The 17,576-nt window shown below is 33.7% G+C and overlaps 1 protein-coding gene across 1 annotated transcript in view; it reads right to left on the bottom strand.

Moving 5' to 3' along the window:
* The window catches only part of LOC127705774 (uncharacterized), a 158,686-nt gene that overhangs the window by 78,125 nt on the left and 62,985 nt on the right, over positions 1 to 17,576 (bottom strand). Inside the window, exons 10-11 of the mRNA XM_052210128.1 lie at positions 16,986 to 17,254; positions 8,643 to 8,670 (exon numbers count right to left, since the gene is read on the bottom strand). Of these exons, the coding sequence (XP_052066088.1) occupies positions 8,643 to 8,670; positions 16,986 to 17,254 (297 nt within the window). The remainder of the gene's footprint in view (positions 1 to 8,642; positions 8,671 to 16,985; positions 17,255 to 17,576) is intronic.

Below are 17,576 nucleotides of genomic sequence, written 5' to 3'. Positions count from 1 at the left end.
CAAATGAGAAACATTCATACCATATGTTATTTCATTCCATTCAGTGATTCTCTAGAAGTTGCATTATATTAAAATCATCAGACACTTATGTTTTATTTCAAAATATAACAAGAGGCTCTCAAGAGCCTGAATCGCTCACCTGTTATTTGTTTTGCTTAAATCTTTCATCAATGATTATTTTTGCTTTTTACCCATATGTTCCATTTTAGCCATAGTGTCTATGTTTCTTGACGTACAAGGAAATAAAATACAAAATTTATACTAGATTCATTTGAGAAGATTTTTAAAGTTAAAAAACATAAAACAACTTGTGTAAAATTGTCCTTAAAGGGCAATAACTCCTTAAGGGGTCAATTGACAATTTTGGTCATATTTAACTTTTTTGAAGATCTTACTTTGCTGAACATTTTTGCTGTTTACAGTTTATCTTTATTTTCAATAATATTCAAGATAATAACCAAAAACTGCAAATTTCCTTAAAACAACCAATTTAGTGGCAACAACCCAACAATGGGTTGTTTGGTGTGTCTGAATATTTCAGGGTTGATAGATCTTGACCTTTTGAACATTTTAACCCCATGTCAGATTTGCTCTTAATGCTTTAGTTTCTGAGATATAAGCCAAAAACTGCATTAAACCCCTATGTTCTATTTTTAGCCATGGCGGCCATGTTTGTTGATGGATCAAAATTTCGGATACAATTCATAAACTAGATTCCTAAAGGAACATTCATTCAAAGTTAAGAAGTATTAGGCACAATAGTTTCAGAAGAGAAGATTTTTAAATGTTAGCAAACTTGATGAACACATTTCGTAAAATTGTCTTTAAAGGGCAAAAACTCCTTAACGGGTCAATTGACAAATTTGGTTATTTAACTTTTTATTGTAGATCTTACTTTGAGGAACATTATTGCTGTTTACAGTTTATATCTATCTATAATAATGTTCAAGATAACATCAAAGAACTGCAAAATTTCCTCAAAACTACCAATTTAGTGGCAGCAACCCAACAATGGATTGTTTGATTTGTCTGAAAATATCAGGGCTGATAGATCTTGACCAATTGAACGTTTTTACCCATGTCAGATTTGCTCTAAAAGCTTTAGTTTTGGAGATATAAGCCAAAAACTGCATTTGACCCCTATGTTCTATTTTTAGCCATGGCGGCCATGTTTGTCGATGGATTAAAACTTCGGATACAATTTATAAACTAGATATCCTAAGGAACATTTAGATGAAGTTTGAAGGTATTTGGCCCAGTAGTTTCAGAGGAGAAGATTTTTAAATGTTAGCAAACTTGATGAACAAATTGTGTAAAATTGTCTTTAAAGGGCAATAACTCCTTAAGGGGTCCATTGACAATTTTGGTCATATGAAACTGTTTTGTAGATCTTACTTTGCTGAACATTATTGCTGTTTACAGTTTATATCTATCTATAATAATATTCAAGATAATAACAAAAAACTGCAATATTTCCTTAAAACTACCAATTTAGTGGCAGCAACCCAACAATGGATTGTTCGATTCGTCTAATAATTTCAGGGCTGATAGATCTTGACCAATTGAACAATTTTACCCCTTGTCAGATTTGCTCTAAAAGCTTTAGTTTTTGAGATATAAACAAAAAACTGCATTTGACCCCTATGTTCTATTTTTAGCCATGGCAGCCATGTTTGTCGAGTGATCAAAACTTCGGATACAATTTATAAACTAGATACCCTAAGGAACATTTAGTTAAAGTTTGAAGGTATTTGGCTCAGTAGTTTCAGAGGAGAAGATTTTTGAAATAGTTTACGACGACAGACGACGACGACAGACGACGACAGACGACGACGACGACAGACGACGGACGACGACGGACGCCAAGTGATGGCATAAGCTCACATGGGGCCCTTCGGGCCCCTGTGAGCTAAAAAGGGTAAAACTTAATGCCCCCTCCGCTACGGCGTAGGCATAAAAACAAAATAATAATTTCAAAATTTTTCTCTGTATACTGTCTCTCTTATCATGAAGAGCAGATGCATTTTTCCAATCAAGGTAATTTTAGAAAATTCCATGAATTTTGGAAAAGTCATATTGATATTTGAACTAGAGGCTTCAAGGAGCCTGTGTCGCTCACCTGATATTTTTGTTTACAATTGATGCAGGAAATAATGCAACGGTTATACTTTTGCTTTAGTTTCAGAGATATAAGCCAAAAACTGCATTTTACCCCTATGTTCTATTTTTAGCCATGTTGCCCATGTTGGTTGGCAGGCGGGGTCATCGTCACATTTTTTAAACTAAATACCCTAATAATGATTTTAGCCAAGTGTAGTTAAATTTGTCTCAGTAGTTTCAGAGCAGAAGATTTTTGTAAAAGATTACAAAAATTTACGAACAATTGACTTTAAAGGGCAATAACTCTTTAAGGGGTCAATTGACAATTTTGGTCATGTTGACTTATTTGTAGATCTTACTTTGCTGAACATTATTGCTGTTTACAGTTTATCTCTATCTATAATAATATTCAAGATAATAACCAAAAACTGCAGAATTTCCTTAAAATTACCAAATCAGGGGCAGCAACCCAACAACGGGTTGTCTGATTCGTCTGAAAATTTCAGGGCAGATAGATCTTGACCTGATGAACATTTTTACCACGTCAGATTTGCTCGAAATGCCTTAGTTTCATAGATATAAGCCAAAAACTGCATTTGACCCCTGTGTTCTCTTTTTAGCCATGTCAGCCATGTTGGTTGGCCAGCGGGGTCATCGGACACATTTTTTATACTAAATACCCTAATGATGATTGTGGCCAAGTTTTGTTAAATTTGTCTAAGTAGTTTCAGAGGAGAAGATTTTTGTAAAAGACTACAAAAAATTAGGAAAAATTGTTAAAAATTGACTTTAAAGGGCAATAACTCCATAAGGGGTCAATTAACAATTTTGGTCACGTTGACTTATTTGTAGATCTTACTTTGCTGAACATTATTACTGTTTACAGTTTATCTTTGTCTATAATAATATTCAAGATAATAACCAAAAACTGCAAAATTTCCTTAAAATTATTAATTAAGGGGCAGCATCCCAACAACAGGTTGTCTGATTCGTCTGAAAATTTCAGGGCAGATAGATCTTGACCTATTAAACATTTTTACCCGTCAGATTTACTCTAAATGCTTTAGTTTCAGAGATATAAGCCAATAAATTGCTTCGCTGAGCGCAGCCGAATAGGATCGCAGAGGTCCAACCCTGAACAGTTGGGGCAAAAATGGACACAATATTTGCGCTTGATACAGGTCTGAATTTGGATTGTAATTCAATATTCGACACATAATAGGTTTCTGACACAGAATAACTGTAGTCAAAGAACTTAGAATTGGTTATATGATTTGAATTTATATTCAATTTTTTGCTTTTATGCAATACACTTTGCTGTTGCGAATTGACACATTAACCAGATATATATGGGACAGACAAACATAATTTCCAACTAAAGAAATGACAGAAGAATGGTCAGACGCACAGACCAGAATCCATATTGCCCCACTACTATCATAGGATGGGTGATAATAATAACCAGTTTGTATTCTGAATTGTTCCGTGTACGAAGAAGCTTTATGTAGTCATTGTTTAATAAACTGTAAGTTGTTTTGAAATTTTTTGTCATTTTTGCAATTTTATTTTATTGTACAGTGAAACCTGGGTAAACTGAACCCTAATAAAACCAAGGATTTGTATAGTAAGCAAATCCTTGATAAAACCGAATTCCAGTTTAAACAATTTTCAAAGTCCCATAAAATTCAATCAATGTTAATCTAACCTGAACAAACCAAACCCTGTCAATACCGAATTCGGAATGCTTTTTGAAGGCTCGTCAGTGAATGTGTATTGAAAAATTACCTGTCAAAATCGATCAAGAGCAATGAAAACATAAGGTATTTCAAATGATTTGCATGAGTTATTAAACAAACACAGGATGACAGAGTATACCTGAGGGTATTTGAAGTTGGTGAGTTGTTATTATGAACTAATTAGCTTGTTTGTATACATGTTTGTACGACTTTGTCCCCAGCAGAGCTATAGAAAAACAGTACATTAACGGGTGTTACACGGACACTTTATAGATGATACAAGGACACTTTTTAGTTGTTACACGGACACTTTTTATGAATAGACTCACTCGTGCATGATCAGTGAGTTCATGGGCACTTTAAATTTCGATTAGATTTAAACTTTTTGTTTCACCGACATATTTCCTGTCTGTTTAAAATATTTACGTTGGCATCAAATAACTGTATTTTTTTCAAACAATTCCAGTATATTACTATTCATATCAGTACACTACGGAATTGACCATTTAACTTCAAAAGGGGGGTTATGGTTTTTTCCACAAAAAAAATATTCTGATCCCCAATTTTATGAGAAAAAATATAGTGTGGTCAAGCAGATGACAAAATAATGTTCTGATTCCTGATTTTCCGAGTACAGTATATTAAAGTGCTAATTTCGAAAAAAATATTTGGTGATAGCGTTGAAAAGGTAATTAATTTTCTTACTCAGAAAAAAAAAACATACCCCTTTTGAAGCTAAATGGTCGGTCCGTAAATGTATTTTTTCAATATATGGACATGAATAGTATTCTGGACAATGCTGAAAGTAAAGAAATGCTGGTACCGACGTTTATATTTCAATATTAAAGACAGTAAATATATATACATAAAAAAATCAAATCTAATCAAAAGATAAAATCCCTATCAACTCACCAATGCACGATTGATCCTATAAATAATAAGTGTCCGTGTAATACACGTCCAAATAGGCAGCAAATCTTGAAGAAAATCTTTCAACTTATGTCACCAATTTTGGACGGTAAGCTGCGATTGGATCATAATTGTGACACGTGTTTAATCCTGATCAATACTATTAGAGACCTACAAGCATGAACATTAAAAAAAAAACCAAAATATATGCCTATATATATATCTAATAACAAGCCAAAATCTATTTTTTCATAACATTTCATTCACTAATGAAATAAGAACTTCGTTCTTTTTATACATTTATACTGTTATTGAAATCATATATATTGAATTCATATATTTGGGAGCAAACGGACGATTTTTATTATTTTTTTAAGGGGGAATGGGGAATGGAATGGCACATCCTGCATTTTTTCAACAAAAAAGGATCAAGCCTGTTATTTTAAATGTTAAACCCCCCCCCCCCCCTCCCCCCTTTCCGTTTTTCCCCAAATAAAAATCAAATGTTAGCTTGCTTACCTCTTAAATCTTTTTCCTACATTACTTATTTGCGAAGTTGCATTTAAAAAAGTCTCAAATGTGTACGACATTCATCTTTTACTTGATATGGTTCTTTTTTATAAAATTATTAGATTTTTGAATTTCTTGAGAAAAAAAAACTCTCGGCTGAAGGAAAGTGAAAAAAAAAGTTCGTTTAAACTGTAACTTACATTAACTTGTATATGGTCATTTAAGTCTCTAATCTGTTTAATTTTGCTACCTCTTCTAAATGCAAAATGTACTACTTCTTTCTTGAAACGTCGTACAAGTCAGATACAAAACAAAGGTAACAAAAAACAGGCCGGAAACAAACTGCCGTATAGTTTTTCTGCACTTGTAGTCAGGTCAAGGTCCTCGGCTATCGCCTCGGACCTTGACCTGACTACTCGTGCAGAAAAACTATCCGGCAACGCTTGTTACCGGCCTGTTTCCTTGTTACCTTTGTATTGTATCTAATACATACAGTGATGAAATGGAAACTCTGTAAAACTAGATGTGTCGGAACGACACGAATGGCCCCGTCTCAAAAAATTTTAAAATCCGCAATTTTAACAACACATGTGGACACAAACATGCATGGATAGTGTCCAGCTCTCATGACCAATACTAGTTTGATGAAAAATTTCCTTGATCAATGAGTAGTTAAATTTCAAACTATCAGCAAACAGGTAGTGGATGTACTGAAGATTTGTGTTGAAACGACATGAAAATCAGCATATAAGAATGAAACATAAACTTGATCTATAACTCATCATGGTAGACTCACATATCAAACATCAGTGCAAAATCTGAAGGCGTGTAGAAAAAAAGTCCGTATAACTGTGATTTTCAACAATTTTCAAAGTCCAAAACCCATAATTACGGCAAAAATCAGCAGAGCACAATGAAACTTAAACTTGATCTATAACACATCATGGTTAACCCACATACCAAAAATCAGCCCAATATCTGAAGGCGTTTAGAAAAAAAGTCCGTATAACTGTGATTTTCAACAATTTATCAAAGTCCAAAGCCCGTAATTTCGGCAAAAATTAGCAGACCGGAACTAAACTTAAACTTGATCTGTAACTCATCATGGTTAACTCACATACCAAAAATCAGCCTAATATCTGAAGGCGTTTAGAAAAAAAGTCCGTATAACTGTGATTTTCAACAATTTATCAAAGTCCAAAGCCCGTAATTTTGACAAAAATTAGCAGAGCGGAACCAAACTTAAACTTGATCTGTAACTCATCATGGTTAACTCATAAACCAAAAATCAGCCGAATATCTGAAGGTGTTTAGAAAAAAAGTCTGTATAATGGTTTGTTGCGGAATGACGGAATGACGGAATGACAGAATGACGGAATGACGGAATGACGGACAAGGGTAAAACTATATGGCCCCGACAATAAAAATGTAAAGTTGATCAGTTGCCCCCATCGCCGAAAAGAAAGGAACTTTCCCTTGAATACTAATTGGAATTAATTAAATGCATGAGTTTCAAATATTTACTGCCAGAAATTCATAACTGCCATGCTGTACCTGAACTGTGTAAATAAATTATTGTTTTTAAAGCCAATCACTGGATTGATAAGTTGTGGAACAAAACAAAATCAACAACTTTTGAATCATGTTTTCGGGATGCTGGATTCCCTTTACAGGCCCCATAGCCAGAAATGAGTAGTACTTTTGCTAATTAATATTCATAATATGTAAATGAGAATTGTACCACGTGATAATAGTTTGAACTGGACTGGCTTGATATCATTAAAATCTTTAAAACACGGATATTATAAGTTGCCCGTCACAGAGTCCTTGTTTATAATCACTCTGATATTTCCGTAAAGTTGTCAGGCAGTCAAAATCAAAACAATGAACGCGAATTTAGTGAATTTTTCGAGTTTTCGTGAGTTTATTCTTCTTGAAATAGAGGCATTTTAACTTTACGTGGGAACCTAGAGTTCAACGACTTCACATATAAGGTTTGGACTTGCTTATTCTTTGGACATTCAAGTTTCAAGTTTCACCCCGGCAACCTGTATTTCTAATGACCTTGTTAGCCAATTTTCAACACGAAGTTTGCAAATTTGACGTTTCAGCCATTTCAGCCTGTATTTTATACTGCAATGTTAAAAGCCTCTCGCTTCGATTTTTAAAATAGCTCAGGAACCTTGATTTTTGCAACGCCAGTCATTATATTTCGTTTAAATGGTGTATATTGTTGTGTATATTTATTTTCTGCCCCGGCAACCTGTCTATCACTTAAATCAAAGTTAAAACAGACATTTTTTTCTAAATTCCCTATCATTTCAATATAATTTCCGTGACCCGTATCCGATTTCTTTAGTATAATATTCAAATAAGCAAAGTGGCGTTGATTTCTGGATATGATCAAATGCAGATGATTCTGAAGATCCGGATAATGATGTTCCTTTAGATATTTAGCTTAGATAAAGTCTGAGAACTCGAGTGTACAGATATTTGGAACAGACAATGTTGATCTCGATTTAACTACGGAATCGTCATTTGACAGTGAAAAAGAAACTGAATTGGTCAGTGAATTAACAGATGACAACATCATTATGAAAAGCAAACTTGATCCGTGTCAGACATCATTGAACGGTTATTACATGTTTACAATATACCTTATCGCTATTTGAAAATCTGCGCCTGTTGCCCCGAGAATCTGCGCCGCTTGAACTAATGACATGCACTTATCCATTGTGGCGTCGGATATTTTCTTTTATGACGTCAAAATTTTACGGAAACCTTTGTCGTGTCCAATAATGGCGGACAAATAGCAATAATGTGTATGAAGAAAGAGATTGACGAAATGGCATTTGATTAAAAAAAAAATGTACTATGTCTTTCTTCATCTATTTGATATTTTCAGAAAATCAACATGAAACTATATTGTCGTCTGTTGTCACTGGCTTTCCTCGTCAGTAAGTGTCAAAATGATATTTAACTGTCCACTTCCGTTTACCTCTACAATCCGAACACCTGTGAAAACCGAACAAAACACAAAGTCCCGAGGGTGTTCGGTTTGGACATGTTTCACTGTAGATTATCTTGTTAAGGATTCCCCATTTACTACCGTTTCGACTGCTTCAGTCAACTTCAAAATTTTTATTAATCATTTTGTGTACTAAAATGGGAGCTATAATCCGACACCCCGAAAGTCTGACAGTCCAGTAGGCATGGTAGGACAACTGGATTATGAAAGATTATTAAACCTCAGTTTCACCTCTATAAACAAAAAGTCGGACGAGTTCAACAGACAACATTATGGCATGAAGAAAAAGATGCAAATATATCAAGCCTCTTGACTTTGACAATAATGATCTGATACAATTTTGAAATCGAAAAACATACCAGAGTGTCCTTTTCTGTTTCTTTTTGCCTACAAAATATTCAATAATGTATTAAACATTGGACAAAAACAAAACATTTTGGTTATAAGTGAAAATTGAATACATTTTAACTAAAAATTGCATTTTACCTAACAATAACCGATATATTCCTTTGGAAATCCGGATAAAAAGTGCACATCATAATGAGAATGTGTATATAATTCCAAGTTAATGTGAGTACAACTTCATGGTAAACTATCTTGACTAAAAACTTTTACCCAATACAGGACGGACAAACGGTCCTCAATAACGGAGAGAAGGAATTTTGGACCGACAGATGCAGAGCCCAGAAAACATGATGTCCTATTACTATCATAGGCGAAGCATGAAAATATCTATATATTAATATTTTTCACAGAAACCTTTCACAGTTCCCAGTAAACGTAAGAAATGCCTTAAACACCCATAACTATCCACTTTGTACATATACACACTAATTGTGTGTAGGTCTCTGCTTGCATGCATCTGTATGTCTCGGGTAATTCTACTTCAATACTATATATATATATCACATTCACAAGTATTCTGTCACCCGCCACTGTGAATATAAATGAAGAATGTGTCTATGGGCCACAGATGCCTCCGTTTGTAAATATGCATGAGTCAACTTCCACATACAGATGCAGGATTCATGTAGTTAAGACTGTGTTGTGATTAATATAATGAGCATTGGGTATAAGTTTAATTATGAAACATTTGGTTGAGGCAAACTAAAGTTAGAGAACAGAAACAACAGATTTAGCAATTTTACCATTTATAAAGGGCATAACTCAAGAACGGTTAAAGTGATGCCACCCAATTTCAAACTTGATCTGCTTTTTTGTGGTAATAAGCATTGTTTATAAGTTTCATAACATTTGGTTGAGGCACACTAAAGTTACAGAACGGAAACGAAAAAATGCAGCAATTTTTGTTTATAAAGGGGCATAACTTATGAATGGTAAAAATGACGCCACCCAATTTCGAACTTGATCTATGTTTTGTTGTAATAAGCATTGTGTATAAGTTTTATACCATTTGGTAGAGGCAAACTTAAATTAGAGAATGGAAACAAAAAACTCAGCAATTTTATGTTTATAAAGGGACATAACTCATGAACAGTGAAAGTGATGCCACCCAATTTCAAACTTGATCTGTGTTTTGTGGTAATAATTAAGCATTGTGTATAAGTTTTATAACATTTGGTTGAGGCAAAAAAAGTTAAAGAACAGAAACAAAAAATTCAGCAATTTTTATGTTTATAAAGGAGCATAACTCAAGAAAGGTACAAGTGATGCCACCCAATTTCATACTTGATCTGTATTATGTGGGAATAAGCATTGTGTATAAGTTTCATAACATTTGGATGAGGCAAACTAAAGTTAGAGAACAGAAACGAAAAATATAGCGGTTTTTATGTTTATAAAGGGGCATTACTCAAGAATTGTAAAAGTGACGCCACTCAATTTCGACTTGATCTGTATTATGTGGTAATAAACATTGTGTATATATTTCATAACATTTGGTTGAGGCAAACTTAAGCTAGAAAACGGAAACGAAAAATTCAGCAATTTCCATTTGTAAAGGGGCATAACTCTAGAACGGTTAAAGTGACGCCACCAAAATTCAAACTCAATCTGTGTTTTGTGGTAATAAGCATTGTGTATAAGTTTCATAACATTTGGTTGAGGCAAACTAAAGTAAAAGAACGGAAACCAACGTTGGGACGTACGGACGGACGTACGGATGGATGGACGTACGGACATACAGATGGACAAGGGTAAAACTAAATGCCCCTCCGCTACGGCGGGGGCATAAAAAAGAGTGCCTATGTCCCCCGCTTTGCAAATATTTGATCTATCCAAGGGCACTTTTTTTTGTAGTTCTCTAAAACATTTAAAAATATCTTGGAGAAATGATGGCTTGAGAGCAAATACAATGCAATTTCCAATATAATTAATATTTCCAAGGGGCATAACTATTTTCAAAATAGTTGATTGGCACTGATTTTCGAACTTGTCCGAGACATTGATGATATAAACCAATGCTTTAATATTTATAAAAAAATATTATTGTGGCAAGAATTGACACATGAGAACACTTACACGACCGGGCTAACAGACAAATTGATGGAAAGACAGACAGACTCCCGGTATTGCCATAACGTCCACAAGGCAGAGCGCGAGGGACAAAAATTAAAAAATCTAAACAGAGCATGCTATTCAAATATTCTGATTAATTCTGATAAATTTGATTAAAAATTCCAGCCATTTTCCAACTTGATGATGTAATCATTTAATTGACAAGAATTTGATCAAAATCTGATGAAAAATGTAGGTGTAAGAGCACTCAAAATATTGGATGGATTGGTCAACAGCATTTCCATATCCCCTGATTTCATCCTCACAGTAGGGGACAACTAAAGATATAATTTGGAAACACATAAAAGTAAGCAAAGATAAAAAACAAGAGTGTACACGCTGAAATGTCTCACCTTCTTTACTAACCATTGAAAAGCTTTGCCGTAGGGACTTTTTTATGAATTAAAGAAGGTAGGGGGTTGGGTCACCATACCCCAACTTTGGACCTCAATTACAAAAGATCCATAACTTTACCCACCTTGGTCTGGTTCCATACAACCTTAGACAATTGCCTATCATTTGTAACTAGTGGACCTCAGTTGTCGAAATTCCGTAACTTAACCAACCTGGGTCTTTTAGTCCAAGCAACGTTAGGTAATTGCCTATCATTTGTACCTAGTGTGGACAAAAGTTTTGACATAGGAACTTTTTTTTATGAATTAAAGAATGTAAGGGATTGGGTCACCAGACCCCAACTTTGGACCTCAGTTGTGGAAATTCCGTAACTTTACCCACCTGGGTGTTTTAGTCCAGGCAACGTTAGGCAATTGCCTATCATTTGTACCTAGTGTGGACAAAAGCTTTGAAGTAGGGATTTTTTTATGAATTAAAGAAGGTAGGGGATTGGGTCACCATACCCCAACTTTGGACCTCAGTTGTGGAAATTTACCCATCTGGGTCTTTTAGTCCAGGCAACCTTGGGCAATTGTCTATCATTTGTATCTAGTGTGGACAAAAGCTTTGCCGTAGGGATTTTTTTATGAATTAAAGGAGGAGGGGTAGGGTCACTATACCCCAACTTTGGACCTTAGTTGTTGAAATTTCGTAACTTTACCCACCTGGGTCTTTTAGTCCAGGCAACCTTTGGCAATTACCTATCATTTGTACCTAGTTTGGACAAAAGCTTTGCCGAAGGGACTTTTTTTATGAACTAAATTAGGAGTGGGTAGGGTCACCATACCCCAACTTTGGACCTCAGTTGTGGAAATTATGTAACTTTACCCCCCAGGGTCTTTTAGTCCAGGTAACATTAGGCAATTAAATAAAAGAAACAAACTTAACAAGGAAACATTAACATTGATCAATGAACCAAACCCATAACCAGGAACACTTAACATTGTTCAAAGAACCATGAAAATGAGATCAAGGTCAGATGAACCCTGCCAGACAGACATGTGCACCTTACAATCATGACATGCCTCAAATATAGTTGACCTATTGCATTTACATGTAGTATCTAAAAAACAAACTTAACCAGGAAAAATTAAGATTGACCAATGAGGCATGAAAATGAGTTCATGGTCAGATGATAATTGCAAGACAGACATATAAACCTTACAATCTTTCCATACACCAAATATAGTTAACCTATTGCTTATAGTATTAGAAAAACAGATCAAAAAACAAAAACTTAACATTAAGCAATGAACCATAAAAATGAGGTCAAGGTCAAATATAACATGCCAGATTGACATGTACATCGTAAAATATTTTCATACACCAAATATAGTTGACCTATTGCATACAGTATTAGAAAAACAGACCAAAACACAAAATCTTAACTTTAATCACTGAACCATGAAAATGAGGTCAAGGTCAGATGACACCTGCCAGTTGGACATGTACACCTTTCATTCATTCCATACACCAAATATAATAGACCTATTGCATACAGTATTAGAAAAACAGACCAAAACACAAAAACTTAAATATAACCACTGAACCATGAAAATGAGGTCAAGGTCAGATGACACCTGCCAGTTGGACATGTACACCTTACAATCATTCCATACACCAAATATAGTAGACCTATTGCTTATCGTATCTGATATATTGACTTGACCACGAAAACTTAACCTTGTTCACTGATCCATGAAATGAGGTCAAGGTCAAGTGAAAACTGTCTGACGATTGAGGACTTTGCAAGGTACGCACATACCAAATATAGTTATCCTTTTACTCATAATAAGTGAGAAATTAAGAATACCAAAAATCTTAACTTTTTTTTCAAATAGTCACTGAACATGAAAATTAGGTCAAGGACAATGGACATATGACAGACGGAAACTTCATAACATAAGGCATCTATATACAAAGTATGAAGGATCCAGGTCTTCTACCTTCTGAAATATTTAGCTTTTAAGAAGTTAGTTAACGCCGCCGCCGGATCACTATCCCTATGTCGAGCTTTCTGCGACAGAAGTCGCAGGCTCGACAAAAAGTATGAACTTTCCTTTTATCTAAATGTTACAAATAGACCTTTTGATTTCTCCTTTATATAAAGCACCAGTGTTGAGTTTGTAATAATTTGACCCAAGCATACTAGAGCTAGTGAATGACATTTAAAAGATGCATTTTATTTCTTTGACAGTCAAAGTCCCATATCTCTGGTATTTTGTTTTTTTTATATCAAACAGTAGGTCCGAGACCACAGTTATTTCGTAGTGCATTTCTTTTAGACAATAAATAGAAATTAGAAATATCCCAACTGCGCTTTCTCAATAATATTTTTACAGTGTGTTGTACTACTTTTGGGACAAATTATATCAAAATTATAGAAAACATCATCAGCTTTAATTCAAAATATGGACAATTTTATGTTAAGGGGGTCTTGAAAACTTTTGACAGCTTCCGAAATGCTAAATTTTAACCTTTTTAAGCCGGACCAAATCACTACTTTACTTTAAAATTCATGACCCAAATTTTCGTACAATGTAATTTCATCCCCCTACTTGCTATCTGAGGCATAAAACATGAAGAAATGAATTTGGAAGTGGTTTAAAAAAAATTTGCAAGTAACAAACTGTCCACACTAGGGACTATATTCGTAATAGGATAGAAAGACTTAACCAATCTTAATCAAACTTGGTATGACCAAAGGTTGATAAATGTTAAGACTGCTGACAAAGTTTCATGGCAATAGGATATATATTATAGACAATAGGATAAATTCTGTATTCAACTTTGCGTGTAAAGTTTTGACGTTAAAATTGAAAAATTTCAACTATCAATATTTGGGGCTTTAAAAATTAAAATATTGCAAAAAATTACTTTTTAAATTCTTTAATATTTAAAACATCAAGTACTAAAAGCAAAAGAATACTCATTTGATGTATCAGATTTATCACAATTATTCAAAAGTCAAATTTATATGAGCCTGTGCCTGAAAATGGAGGTTTTCCAATGAAGGGGGGCCTTACATGAATATGTAATATTTTCCAGCAATTTTAAATTTGTGAAGTTTTTTGGTTATAAATAATCCTTACATATGTATTTAGTGTACTTTAAATGGAAAGAAAAATTAAAAATAGCATATTATATGAATATAAAATGGACTTAGGCCAAGTAAGACTGAAAATAATTTAGGGTCAATTTAGGCCTTAATAGCACATATTTATGTTTAAACATGCATACTGAAGCTATAGGAAATAAAAATTTGTTTCTTTTTTACCATTTCTATACTCAGGTTACATGATACAAGAAATCTGAGTACAAAAGGACTCTTGCATTCAACTTTTTTTGCAGACACTATGGTCTGATACAAAGATTTTTCACTTTTAGGTGAAAAACTTGCATGCAATTTTAGTCTCAACAGGCATATATTTGAACCACTTGCTATCCTACAGTTGAAAAGAAAGATATTATGTGAAATGAAACGGGTACAAAAGACATTGTAAAGTGCTTTTTATACAAATTTAGTGAAATCTTTATTATGGACTTCAACTTGTACACATGTATCAAGCTCCTCACATTTAATTTGCTCCAAACAGGGCGTTAGACGAGGACCATTCATGCAACACATTTTACGCAATTTTTTGAGTTAATCTACTTTTCTTTAGATTCAGAGTTCACAAATGAACAATACAACTTGATTAAAGCCTATAAACACAAATATTGACACATGAAAACCTGTCAGATAGAAAGTCAGAATCCCACTTATGCATCAAAATTGAAAAAGCTTTGAAATGCTTATTTTGACCATATAATGCCAAAATGGGTAATTTTTCCAGAATTTCTATCAAATAAAAGTATAAATCCTTTAGTTTCATGCTATTTGACAAATTGACACCATTAAATCATTCAGGGAAGTTGCCAAAGTACAGATTCTATATTTACTGATTTCATCTCTTAGGTCCGAGACCACAGTTATTTCGTAGTGCTTTTTTTTAGACAATAAATGGAAATTAAAAAAAATCCCACCTGCGCTTTCTCAATAATATTTTTACAGTGTGTTGAAATCTTTTGATAGCTTCCGAAATGCTAATTTTTAACCTTTTTCAGCCGGACCAAATCATTACTTTACTTTAAAATTCATGACCCAAATTTTTGTACAGTGTAATTTTATCCCCCTACTTGCTATTTGAGGCATAAAACATGAAGAAATACATTTTGAAGGGGTATAAAAAAAATTTGCTACACACTAGGGACTATATTCGTGGACAACGAAAATCAAAGGACGATAACTGTGTTCCTGGACCAGTATGTTATATATATAAATTCATTAATTCCAACATTAACAATGATGTAAAGTTTCAAATGTAAATCCAAGCAAACTCAAATTAGTATGCAACATGTGAAAATTATCTTAAATCTGACAATTAAAGTCCCATATCCCTGGAACGACTACCCAGAAATGAAAAAATCAAAATATTAATCCCAACAATAATGTGTAAAGTTTTGAGTAAATCAATCCAGGCATACTGGAGATAGTGCACAATATGTGAAAATTGCCTTAATTCAATAGTTCAAGTCCAGTAACTGTGGAACAACAAAGCTGAAAGACAGCTTTCTTCTGTCAATCCTAATGTTGTGTTAGAGTTACATGAGAACTGGTAAAAGGAAATTTAAGTTAAGTGTTGACGAACAAATGGTATACTATAACACGTTCAGTCTTCAACTGACATATATAATAAACAGCTGCACCATGAGTGCAGGATACGCCCGTCGCTTTTTCAAAGAATAAAGTTCAATAACTTCTCAATGTCATATCAGAAATTTATGAAAAACTAAAGGGAGGTTATCTTAATAGATATAAACCAGACACCAAAGTTTCATGAAAACTGCTGAAAGCATTTTTGAGTTATTGTCCGAAAACTGGAAAATCCCCCTTTTTTAAAGAAACACCCCATAACTCGGAAATGTAAAATCTAAAATTTATAAAAAACGAAAGGGAGCTCACACCAATAGATATAAACAATTCACCAAAGTTTCATGCAAATTGGTTACGGCGTTTTTGAGTTATTGTCCGACATGTTGACGACAGACAGACAGACAGACAGATGGACAACGGTATACCATAATACGTCCCGTAAACGGGCGTATAAAAATGAAGATTCTAGTGAAAGTAAAAATATTTTCTGTTATTTAACCCCATTAACTTCTGAATTAGGTAAAAATCTTTTAATGCATACTAATTATAATTACAAAACGAGAATGCTGACATGACACATACATACTTAAAAAGACCTAGTTTCTAGAAATCTAGTTATTGTATTAACTTTTATTTATTGTTTTACATATGAGAGTGATGAATGGACAATAGATCAAAATTTGCAACTTTAGTATTAAAGAAATAGGGGAAATTTGGGGACTTTTTGTAACTTCTTCTTTAACATGTATTTTTACAAAATGACCAGAAGAATTTTTTCCAAGTTTTCCATTTTCAGTTATCAACAGAACAGATGTTCTTTTACCTATATATCCTGATCTGTGCAAAGTTGTTTGGTGGAGGGGGCTATAAGTATCCGACACTAATCACAAATGCCATACACATATTTTTTAACACAGAAGACTCAAATATAATGAGCATTCTGTTAAAGACACATGTGGCTATGACACATACATAAATTACTCATAGTTCAATGAGGTCTTCACAAATGATTACCAAAAGGAAAAACCTTATAAACATATCCAATGTATAATATTAGAGATACTTTACCAATGTTCAATATATCAAGATGGATTACCTGACACAATATATGGGTAGTAAAATCCATATCTGTTAAAGCGTTTGCTATGTTGCTGAATTTTCCTAAAAATTTTTCTCTCCAGTTGACCAGTATTCTATATTTCACAATCTCAATCCGATCATAATTATATCTGAGTTCTTCCCATTCTTGGAAAGACATACCAAGATGTATGGCTAACTCTCGAATTGTAGTTTCATCACATCGTGATGAAATTCGCTGAAGTTCAATATCACTCGGCATCTGATTCAAGGCACCTTCTTGCAAACCTTTATGTATACAAAATGAAGCACAACGTTAATACAGTGAATAGAACCATTTAGGGACTGCAGATTATGTTAAACTTAAAACTTGACAAGAGTATGTTACATACAGTTAAAAGGAGGAATTATTTGAATCTGAAAATGTTTTAAGAAATGTATGATGAAAACTAAACCAAAATAAATAGGGTAAGCCATGCGCGCATGGCTATGTAAGGTTCACATTTCTTTTACTGATATGAAATTTTTAACCCCCCTTGATTATACAGGTAAAAAAGTTCAGAATAACAATTATTATCTGTAAGTGCTAATTCTTACCAAATCACAAACT

The sequence above is a fragment of the Mytilus californianus genome, unplaced genomic scaffold, assembly GCF_021869535.1.
Source record: "Mytilus californianus isolate M0D057914Y unplaced genomic scaffold, xbMytCali1.0.p SCAF_6, whole genome shotgun sequence".
NCBI classification, from domain to species: Eukaryota; Metazoa; Mollusca; class Bivalvia; order Mytilida; family Mytilidae; genus Mytilus; species Mytilus californianus.
This window is presented reverse-complemented; position numbering and strand designations above follow the sequence as displayed.